This window comes from Achroia grisella, unplaced genomic scaffold, assembly GCF_030625045.1.
Source record: "Achroia grisella isolate CSIRO2021 unplaced genomic scaffold, CSIRO_AGI_Agris_v1 utg2172, whole genome shotgun sequence".
NCBI lineage: Eukaryota > Metazoa > Arthropoda > Insecta > Lepidoptera > Pyralidae > Achroia > Achroia grisella.
Window position 1 is genome coordinate 430,350 of NW_026712718.1, and position 12,632 is coordinate 442,981.

Below are 12,632 nucleotides of genomic sequence, written 5' to 3' on the forward strand. Positions count from 1 at the left end.
GTTACTAAGCAACTGATAAATATAAAATAGGTCCTGTATTATATAGTGTAAGTACAGGAAATATAACAATTGTCGATGTACCAGTGGAAATATTGAGTGTTACAGCCATTATAAATAATGAGATAATATTACACCTATAAATAATATATTTTTTTTATATAATATACATGTACATATATACATATTTATATTGACGTATTTTAGTTAACTATCTAAGATAGTCGGTGTTGAGAAACTCTTTTGATATTCATATATTAGTATCTGTTTTTTGGACATTATATTTTTTTGTTTAGTTTTAATTATTTATGACATTTTTTTTTATTTATTATTTGCACATTTTGACCCACTCAACACTTCCTTATGCCATCTTATATATAAAATTCTCGTGTCACAGTTTTCGTTCCCATACTCCTCCGAAACGGCTTGACCGATTCTCATGAAATTTTGTGAGCGTATTGAGTAGGTCTGAGAATCGGCCAACATCTATTTTTCATCCCCCTAAATGTTAGGGGTAGTTCACCCCTAATTTTATTTTTATTTTAAGGCAAAACAACGTTTGCTGGGACAGCTAGTATATATATAAATCTTATAATTTATCTTTATGTACCTATATTATATTAGTATCTGTATTTTGGACATTGGACCACTCAACACTTCCTATGCCACGCTCTATTGGGTTGACTGGAAGAGATTTCTTTTAGAGATAAGTCCTCCTTTGTGAACATTAGTTCTAATTAATATACTTACAAATGTATTTAAGTGCAATAAAGAATATCTATATATTTAAAGTTTATTTTTGTATTCTATAATCAAAAATATAAAATCAAAATTATATATATATTTTTTAATAATAATAAACTCTATTCATAAAGGCACGGTACAATTAAATATAGACTGGCTTTCGATATACGTGTGCCACAAGCCAGTTCCCACCAACATTCTGTGAAATGAGAAAAAAAACTTAAATACTTTTGAATACAAAAAATATGTTTAAAAGAGACACTATTCTTTTTGACATACTAGATTGTACTGAACTTTAATTTAACATAGTGTAGAGAGAAAACAAAAAATCAAAGTAATACGTATACAAGAAAAATGAGGAAAAACAAAAAAAAAAATTAGTGTCCATGTGTTTGATTAGGAGTATGTGTATGTGTAAAGTACACCTGATACGATCACTGGTTTTCTCCATCGCGCTATATGGTGCAGAGACATGGACCCTCAAAGCCTCTGATAGGCAAAGAGTTGATGCCTTTAAAATGTGGTGCTGGCGTCGAATATTGAGGATACCGTGGACAGCCCACCGTACAAACGTCTCTGTACTAAAAGAGCTCAAATTGGAAGATTCACAGCGGCTGTCTTCTACTTGTTTCTGCAGCGCATTGTGCGATACTTCGGACACATCGCGATGTAGACAATATGGAGAGACTGATGGTAACAGGGTAAATAGAAGGTAAAAGACGTCGAGGCCGAAGTCCCATCCGATGGTCAGATCAAATATCACGTCAACTGAACATTACTGTCAGCAGGCATCTGAGCGCAGCAGATGGCGCCGGCTAGTCGACAAGATAGTATAGAGTCACGATCCTCAGCAGTGAGGGAACGATTAAGAAGAGAAGAATGTGACAATTACCCACATACCCATCTCGGGTATGTGGGTAATTGTCACTTCACTCTCTACCATCTGATAAATTGTGTATTAAATAGCGGACTCTATTTTGATAGGTCTTGGTATTTGGCATGGGATTTTAGTAAAAGATGAATCGTTAATTGCACGGCGTGTATTTCAGTAGCATACTATATAGTTGTCACTGTTTGGGAAACCACGCTCTGCTACCAAAATGTTAGGGAATTTACTCTCTGTATATATATAGGGAAAAATAAGTGGAAGCGTCAGTCACGTACCTGTATGGTTCTGCGGATTTCTTGGGCTTCAGGGTCTCGAAGATATCTTCGCTAGCTTTCCAGTTTCACAGTAGGTTTCACAGTAGGTTTCACAGTTCTAATTTATTTTAATTCACAACACAATGCGCGCGCGTCATGGCCGCCGTACAGTCGGTTCAGTACTAGGTAAGGGAGGGGAGGCAAAGGCGCGGGAACAGAAAACTAACGGACTCTAATATAATAATCTGTGCTTACGATGTTACAGGGTAGATTTTGAACAGTGACAAAAAAAGATAAGGAAATTACTTTGTACAATGTTACCATCAATACAAAAGTGTTGCTCACTACTATTATTGAATTTGCCTAATTTACAATATGGTAAATATTTTATGTATTTAACACCATCTTACAATAATTTTTTCCAGTCATAAATAGTTTTACTACATATTTCTACAACAGTCTGGCGCCTTTTACCATCACACCGCTCGCCATCGACAGGGAATTCGTCCCCACACGTTGGAACCTAAGTGGTCTCGGACAGTGCGGTTTCAGAGGAGCTTTCTCCTGCGTACACTTACATTGTGGAATGAACTACCTGCCGAGGTTTTCTCGAGAGACTACAGTGTGGGGTTTTAACGAAAGGTATATGAAGGATTTTTAAGGGCAACGCGTACATAACTTCCCTGTTGTCTCTGGTACGGTAGGTAAGGTACGGTAATCATTTACCATCAGATAGGCCGTATGCTTGTTTGCCATAAAAAAAGACAACTAATATAAATAGTTACATGGGAAATATCCAGACCGATACAAATAATCACACTAATGAATACAAATGTTTGTAGCGATGAATCGAAACCACGACTTCGGAAGTAAGCATTTTTTTTTTATAACACAGGGGACAAACGAGCATGCGGCTCACCTGATGATAAGTGATTACCGCCGCCCATGAGCACCCGCAACACCAGGGGAATTGCAAGTACGTTGTCGGCCTTTTAAAAAGGAATAAGCTCTTTTCTTGAAGGTTTCAATGTCGTATCGGTTTGGAAATACCATTGCTGGAAAGTGATTCCACAATGTGGTTGTGCGAGGCAAAAAGTTTCTAGAAAACCGCACTGTGGAAGACCGCCATTCATTCAGATGATCAGGATGGTATTTCAGTTTCTGGCGGGTGGTGCGGTGGTGAAACTCAGCAGCTGGTATTAATCCGAACAATTCCTCAGAACACTCCCCGTGATATATGCGGTAGAAAATGCACAGAGATGCAATATCACGCCGCAAAGCCAATGGGTCGAGTCTATCACATAGACGTTGATTACCAATGATTCTGGCTGCTCGGTTCTGAATGCGGTCAAATGTTTGTATCGGTCTGGGTGCTTTCTATGCATATTATGTATGTATTTACAAAACAATATCTAAAGTAGTATCAATTGTGTAGTACCCATAACACAAGCCCTGCTTACCGTGGGACTAGATGACGCTGTATCAATTGTCCATGGTTATTTATATTTATATATAAGCTACTCTCCCCGACTTTGTCCGGGTGTACATGTATATATAGAGCAAGAGCCCACGACGGCCAGACATACGTCATTTTAGTAAACGTGAAAGTTCTTGTATGTGTGTCCCCAACACAGGTAAGAACGATCCCCAAACATGAAACCTGGATCGTGGTTCCTTTGGCAGGTAACAGGTAACAAAGGTGTAAAAATTTTCATATCCAATTCGTTATTTTAAGAAACTCCAATTTTTCATATATTATTCGTAGTAGTATTATAACTTGCGCTGCTCATTGCCAGACACTTAGTGTGGTTCCAACCCCCCGCCGGACCCCCCTAAACTATACTATTTTATAAATAAACTTACGTTATTTTAATAGAAATTGTATACACCGCTATTACCGAATATACGGTTTCAATGAGTCTGGTAGGATAAGGAACCAAGAAAACTGTCTGGCAATTTAGGAAACTCAGTTTAATAGTTCTCTCAATAATATATATAAAGTTCAGCTTTATTAAAATGACGTAAGTTTATTTCTAAAATAGTATAGTTTAGGGGGGTCCGGCGGAGGGTTGGAACCACACTAAGTGTCTGGCAATGAGCAGCGCAAGTTATAATAATGCTACGAACAATATATGAAAATATGGAGTTTCTTAAAATAACGAATTTGATATGATTTTTTTTACACCTTTGTTACCTGGTACCTGCCAAAGGAACCACGATCCAGATTTCATGTTTGGGGATCGTTCTTACCTGTGTTGGGGACACACATACAACAACTTTCACGTTTACTAAAATGACGTATGTCTGGCAGTCGTGGTCTCTTGGGCTAATATATAACATTTTGAATCGGTCTATCTATTAAAAAAAACTTTTAGACTTTGTTGTATACTATGTAATGATGATATATTGTTAAGATAGTAGTTCAATCTATATCTAATTTCTTGAAGCTACCCTGTATACTGAATAAATCTTCAACTGTGGTCGCTTTGCCACTAGGCCGTAGACTCTGATTGACTCTCCGTAGAGCTTCCTCATCAAAGAATTTCTGGTTGGCTTTCAGGCGAATGAGCAGCTCATCTAAACATATAATAATACATATAAATAAAATTGGAGTGTCTGTTTGTAATATTGAAATAACCGTTTTTTACTACATGCATATGAATATAAATACGGTACATACACCAAAATAACATTTTTTACAATTTTTGTCTGTCTGTATGTCTGTTCCGGCTAATCTCTGAAATGGCTGGACCGATTAGGAGTAACTTAGGCTACTTTTATTTTAGAAAAATAAAGTTAAATTCTTCGCAGACGAAGTCGCGGGAACAGCTAGCCTTTACATATAAATAAAATTGGAGTGTCAGTTTGTAATATTGAAATAACCGTTTTTTACTAGGTACATAGGTGCATATGAATATACATACACCAAAATAACATTTTTTACAATTTTTGTCTGTCTGTTTGTTCCGGCTAATCTCTGAAATGGCTGGACCGAATTTGACGGAACATTTTTTGGCAGGTAGCTGATGTAGTAAGTAAGTAAGTATCTACTTTTATTTTAGAAAAATATATAAAGTTAAATTCCACGTGGACGAAGTAGCGGGAACAAGTCGGAATAAATATAAAACATAAATTAAAGGCACGAAGTATAAGTTCTCTGAAATGGCAACACCTGAGTAGTATTAGGCATCACATGATAACGTGATAATCATAGTATCATCTTATTATTTACTATTCAATGTACTATTTTTTTATTACTACCATGGTGGTAAATAAGCATACGGCCCATCCGATGATAAACTACGCCTATTTACGCCTGAAACACTAGAAGTGTCATGTGCCAACCCTTAAGACACCTTCATATTACTATTCAATATGCCATTTTTTTTATTAACCGGCGGCAAAGATGCATACGGCCCATCTGATGATAAGCCGTAGACTATAGACGCTTGAAACACCAGGGGTGTCACGTGCGCGTTGCTAACCCTTAAGATACCCTTCTTGAAAAACCCCATACTCTAACCTGTAGAGAAAACCTCGACAGTAGCCTAAGTATACTCGGGAGAAGCTCCCGTTTCAATTCACCATCATCATCATCACTGCAGTCCGGAAGACGTCCGCTGGACATAGTCCTCCCCCAAAGATCCCGTTTCAATTATATAATAAAAAACTTACTTTTGATGGTCTCATAATCCTTATAGTCTCCTCCGATGTTCTTGGGCATTGCCTTCTTCGGGACGTACTTGTAGAGCGTGTCAGACCCGACCTGATGGATGTGCACCATATCCGCCAGGGCCTTGCTCATGAAGGGCTTCAGCATCATCATGAGTTTGTCCATAAACGATGGTGCGTTAAGGAAGTGCACGCTTTTCAATTTCACCAACATGGCTTCCTGTGACGTCAAGCAAGATCTCTATTAACCTTTATGCTCAATTAGTTTCGGTATGTTATCAGTGTTTCCATCACCAGAGAGTCAGTCAGAGATGTAACCTGACAGACAATGTTTACTGGTCCTCCATTAGTTTCGGCACAGATAACATAATATTACATAGTTTCAGTATATTATCAGTGTTTAAATCACAAGAGAGTCAGTCAGAGATGTAACCAGGTAGACAACGTTACATAGTATAAAATAAAGTCGCTGTCGCTGTCTGTCCCTATGTATGCTTAAATATTTAAAACTACGCAACGGATTTTGAAGCGATTTTTTTAATAGATAAAGTGATTCAAGAGGAAGGTTTATATATATGATACATGTATACCCGTGCAAAGCCGGGGCTACTAGCTAGTTGACAATAAAACTCACTTGCAAAAAATACAACACTATTCGTATATGCATCAGTTCCAGTCTCGCCAAGTGTCCAATAACAGCCTGGTCCATATCTATTAATATAATAAACCTGAGGACAAATTAATATAATAAATAAGGTTGAAATTGTACTATTTATCGACCTTAGTATGATTAGTTTCATCATGTATTTTATTATTTGTATTTTGTGTAATATATGTAGATATCTATAGTAATTGTATATGTATGTATATATATATATAACTTTTATTAATGTTTATTTTATTTATTATTGTATATTTTATTATAATTATAATATAATTAGAACTTTATTTAATATGTTGAATTTTAAATATTTTATTTTTCTCAACTTTTGGAGGATTCAACATAATAGTGTTAATTGCACAGGTGTTACCTACTCAGTACTAGCTATGTCACATTGTTGGGTTGACTGGTAGAAATCTCTCTTAGAGATAAGTCCACCTTTGCTCACTCTGTATATGTTTAACTTTAGAACTGTATTTAAAAGTGTAATAAAGAATATATAAATAAATGTAAACAAAATGTTACAAGAATATTATTTATGTTTTATACGTATAACTAACTTTTGCCCGCGGCTTCGCTCGCGTTAAGAAGTATTATTATTAAGTATAGTTTCTGCGGCTTTACAGTACTTTCATACAAACTTTCATCCCCTTGGGGGTAGAATTAATCAAAATCCTTTCTTAGCGGATGCCTACGTCATAACATTTACCTGCATGCCAAATTTCAGCCCGATCAGTCGAGTGGTTTGGGCTGTGCGTTGATAGATCACCATGTCAATCAGTCACCTTTGAGTTATATATATTTAGATTAGTAAAAATCACGGGATCTTACCACGTTTTATATTTATTTGATAGAGGATGTAAGTTTGTTTAGACTAAATCGCATGTGACAGCTATTATATCAGTAGTACTACTTTTTTCTTTTTATCCTCATATTCGTCCATCTCCTTTTTAATGATGGAACAGGCAAAGATCCAAAGACCGTACAGCCTTATCTACTTTTAGATACCTTCATATTTCTACATTTAATGCCTAAAGGCCAATGCTTATGTAAAATTATTAATTATAATTTCATTATTGCTTTCATTCAAAATTATCTTATCCTTGCATTAAATATTTACCAGTAGCTATTATACAGTAACATTCAAAATTTATTCAATAATTTGCATGTCCATAAATTGGGGCAATTAAACAGTTGCCAATAATATTATTATCTGGACATATTACCTAATATCTAACTGTATCATTAGATATATAGTATAAAACAAAGTCGCTGTTCTCTATGTATGCTTAAATCTTTAAAACTACGCAACGGATTTTGAAGCCGTTTTTTTAATAGATGGAGTGATTCAAGAGGAAGGTTTATATATATAATAGATGTACACCCGTGCAAAGCCGGGGCGAGTAGCAAGTCATATATATAATACGTAAATAAAATTTCATTTCATTTCATTTCAATAATAAAACTTTTCATCGTGCACTCACCCCGGCCACGTGCCTTCCTCGAGCTGCCATAGTTCGAACATCATCATGAACACTCGTACTGAGTCGGCGAACATAAAATTCTTAGGGTCCGTATCCAGTAGTCTCATGTACGCTGCACGGTACCCCTCCGGTGTCGGTGTAGGTAGAGCAGCAAACAGACTAAAAGTAACAAGATTCATTCATTAAACCAATTCCAAATTCCTCTTATTAGAAAAAAATAGTATAGTGGACCCGCGGTAATCCGGCCCCTCTTGTAATCCGACATTGTCTATTATTTGTTATTGAATATTACTTTGACAATATACTTCAGAGTGCATATACATACATAGATATATAACATAGAATCTTATCACTGGATCTGTAATTTGTCGGATTACAAGATACTCTTTTGTAAAAAATTCCGGACTATAAGCAGGGGACCTTTAAGCAGCACTCTATAATCCGACAAATACCAGGGTCCGACACTTCCCTGCAAAACGTATGTCGGATAAACGGGGGTCCACTGTATATGTATATAATATAAAGAATCATCATGGGATCTATAATTTGTCGGATTACAAGGTACTCTTTTGTAAAAAAAATCGGACTATAAGGGGTCTTAGGCAGTACTCTATAATCCGACAAATTCGATAGTCCGACACTGCCCTGCAAAATGATTGTCGGACTACCCCCCCGGTAGTCCACTGTAATAAGTATAATATCAGTAGTATAAAAAATGTAATAGAAAGTAAGTAATATAAGTATAATATAAGGTTAAGAATGGTAAAATGTAAACACCAACATAATATAAATATTCCTTAGAAATGTAAATCCCTAAAATTAAGTACTCTTCTAGGTTTTAGTGTAACAATAACTATAGCTATGTGTCCAATAAAACTATGAAAAAAACCTGGAATTTCAAATCCGGGCATAAAAAAATCCTCTTAGTAATTGTTTAACCAGTTGTTGTGCATTAAATATTTTTTCTATTTGATTATTTAATTGAATTAGTGCTAATCGGTAGTTTATATTCACATACTTAAACTTAAATTGTAAGTAAGTAAGAATAAAATTATTTAAAAGAGCAACACACAAGTTTCTTGCTCGTTCTTCTTGTGATGAGACATCTTTCCGAATGAGCGGTAGATTAAAAAAAATTGCCAGAAAAAAATTCAAATGTGTCATAAAATATTTTCTTTGTAAAAAAACTTATTATAAAATTGAAGAATTTATAAATGATAATAATGTTTTTGTAGAAAATATCTAACTTAAAATTCATAGCGCTAACAATGTTATCTGATTGATGTGCCTAATCCTTGTTGTTAATTAAATATAAGTAAATCAATATTTATTTAAAAGAGCAACACACAAGTTTCTTGCTTATTCTTTTTGTGATGAAACTGCATTCCGAATAAGCGGTAGAATAGTGCCTACATATATTAAGTTTATTTGAATAAAGATTATTTCTATTTCTATTTCTTAGTTACTAGCTGTCCCCGCGACTTCGTCCGCGTGGAATTTAACTTTATAACAGTGAAAAGTGTGTTTATCGATTAATGTATATATATAAACGATGTTTACAACAGTTTGTAAACATGTACAACGTTTATTTGAAAAGAATACGAGCTGAGTTTCTTGTCAGTTCATATCATCTAGAAATCATTCCGAACTGACGATAGATTTGATATATCATAAGAGTCTGTAATAGACCTACATGAATACAGATATTTGAATTTTTACAAGTTGCCATCAGATGTCCTGACTTTGCTATTCAATTTACATAAAGAAACGAAGTCACTTGCATTTTATCTATTGTGAACTCCATTTTCTTATCTATCCTTCTGTCCTTGAAGAACGTAGTGAATAGTGTTTTCAGGGTGTAGTGTAGATCTAACACTTGCTTCGAAACCTCCTGGCTTTTCTCGCAGCAATGGAATATAATAAATAGATCCAGATCTGAAAAAAAAAACACTAAATGTGATTGATATCTTATATATAAAATTCTCGTGTCACAGTTTTCGTTCGCATACTCCTCCGAAACGGCTTGACCGATTCTCATGAAATTTTGTGAGCGTATTGAGTAGGTCTGAGAATCGGCCAACATCTATTTTTCATCCCACTAAATGTTAGGGGTAGTCCACCCCTAATTTTTTTTTTATTGTATGGCAAAACAACGTTTGCCGGGACAGCTAGTGTATTATAATATTTATTAATTGTACATAGTGATATTCTATTTGTGTATTTAGAACTCTTGCATTACCATTATCCGCTAAATATGTCCAATATCACAGCGTTAGGTTGGCTGGAAGAGATCTATTTCAGAGATAAGTTCACTATTGCTCACATTTTTATTCATAAATATGTTGTTTCTTACTATATACATATATAATTGCAATAAAGAATATATAATATGTTTTTTTCATATGCATTTAGTGAAAATCTCTTCATTTCAAGTTACAAATACACAGTTCCATTTTATTGATTAACTAGCTTTGGCCGCGGCTTCGCTCGCGTTAATTTATCCCCTTAGGGGTGGAATTTACCAAAATCCTTTCTTGGGGGATGCCTACGTCCTAGTAGCTTTATGCATGCAAAGTCTCAGCCCGATAAAATTGACAAAGTTTCACTTTTATTTTATTTAGGGTAGAATTAATCGAAATCCTTTCTTAGCAAATGCCTACGTCATAACATCTACCTGCATGCCAAATTTCAGCCCGATCCGTCCAGTAGTTTGGGCTGTGCGTTGATAGATCACTATGTCAGTCACCTTTGAGTTATATATATTGATTAATAATTAATATAGGTTTCTGTTCCATTACAAACAGAGTACAAATGTATATATCATGCGAGAAATCGAACCCGCGACCGTTGAAAGTAAGGCGGTGTGTTAAAGCGTCACACTATCGAGACCGTCAAAGAAACAGTTCTTGTATATTTCCAAGAGTTATTTTTTTTTTGGACAATTCACACAGCGCCGTCTTGACCCAAGTTAAGCTAGCTAAAGCTTGTGTTATGGGTACTAGACAACTGATACAAATACATAGTTTTTTTTTTCGTAAATACATACATATTATGCATAGAAAACACCCAGACCGACACAAACAATTATACTCATGAATACAAATGTTTGTGCCGTGCGAGGAATCGAACCCGCGACCATCGGACGTAAAGCGGTGTGCTAAACCACTAGACCACCGAGGTTTCAAAGTAATAATATGATTAATAACAGGTACGGACAAGGATCCCGGATGGAACGGATACAGTGTTGCAATATCACGTTATTAAATTACTACAGTTAAATATAGAGTAGAAACGATTGAACATGCAAAGACAATAGTAATGGGGCAGTTAATTTGTATTTTTTATCAAGGCGTAACTGTGTTGTTGTATCTCCCGGTTCAACTTTTCAACCATAAGGATCAGCTGTTTTTGAGATTAGCAAGAACAAACAGTCAGTTTTAACAAACAGTCACTTTTACTCGCTGTGAACGATATAAATACGATACTTACACCAAAATAACATTTTTTACAATTTTTGTCTATCTGTTTGTTTGTTCCGGCTAATCTCTGAAATAGCTGGACCGATTTTGATGGGACTTTTCTTGGCAGGTAGCTGATGTCATAAGAACTAACTTAAACTACTTTATTAAAAAAAAATATTTATTTCGATTCAAAAAAAAGTTAAATGCGACTCAGAAGCCGTAGGTAACAGGTATAAGGTATCCACGTTACCTGTGAATTTATCTCCAGGCAAGTGGGGCTGTGTCTTCAGCCACTCTCTAAGTTTCTTAATATCCTCGGGCGATATATCTGGATTTTTCTCGTACTCCTTCTCTATAGGCTTCTGTTGGACAACTCCTGCCATCTTCTCTTCTAGAATAACAATAAATAATAGTTAAATAGGTTTTAATATGAATAAGTTTATGCTACACTAGCTTTTGCCTGCGGCTTCGCTCGCATTAATTTAACCCCTTAGGGGTGGAATTAATCAAAATCCTTTCTTAGCGGATGCCTACGTCATAACATCTATCTGCATGCTAAATTTCAACCCGATCCGTCCAGTGGTTTGGGCTGTGCGTTGATAAATCACTGTGTCAGTCACCTTTGAGTTATATATATTTCGATAAAGTTTTACTTCTTTCGACATTTCGACAGTCAGCACCTGACTACGGCTACTACAAAAATCAAAACGTCGAGAGAGGGCTGACGGAAATCCATATCTATACATATAAATAAAATTGGAGTGTCTGTTTGTAATATTGAAATAACCGTTTTTTACTACATGCATATGAATATAAATACGGTAGATACACCAAAATAAGATTTTTTCCAATTTTTGTCTGCCTGTCTGTCTGGAACCATTTTGACGGGATTTTTTTTGACAGGTAGCTGATATAATAAGGAGTAACTTAGGCTACTTTTATTTTAGAAAAATAAAGTTTAATTCCACGCGAACGAAGTCGCGGGTACAGCTAATATGTACTATAAATAAACTTTTATATATTTAATAAATATTTGTTTGGTATTATATATTAATACCAATCGGAATTTCTCAAGAGCATGATCCAATCATTCATCATTTTGAGAAACATATTGAGAAACATAAACCCAACAGAAGCTGTTTACTAAGGAATTGAAGAATGTGAAGAAATGAATGAAGAATTGAATTTAATTCAAAATTTGAATTTTGAATTTTGAAGGGCAATTTTACTATTAATGTAGGCACCATTACCACCGGCACGGGCCACGGGTGCCGGGCAATTAGATCATATACCAAGAATACCATTGATCACAACTGATCTGCCAATACCATTTAAACGACTGCAATTTCCTGTTAAAATATCTTCTATGTAATACACCTGTATATGTTTTGATGTACAGAAACTACGCGGATTTTTATGCGTTTTTTTTTACTCAAGAAGAAGGTTTAGGATATATACTGTCCCACAACT

The 12,632-nt window shown here is 35.2% G+C and overlaps 1 protein-coding gene across 1 annotated transcript; it reads right to left on the minus strand.

Annotated features, from left to right (window-relative positions):
* Positions 1-4,239: 4,239 nt before the first annotated feature.
* Positions 4,240-11,545, minus strand: LOC131842404 (alpha-tocopherol transfer protein-like). Its single transcript, XM_059190940.1, has 6 exons — positions 11,413-11,545; positions 9,483-9,636; positions 7,702-7,860; positions 6,191-6,284; positions 5,560-5,776; positions 4,240-4,461 (listed from the first exon to the last, which is right to left on the minus strand). The coding sequence occupies exons 1-6, from the start codon at positions 11,543-11,545 to the stop codon at positions 4,307-4,309; spliced, it is 912 nt and encodes a 303-aa protein (XP_059046923.1). The 3' UTR covers positions 4,240-4,306.
* Between the last annotated feature and the right edge of the window lie 1,087 nt (positions 11,546-12,632).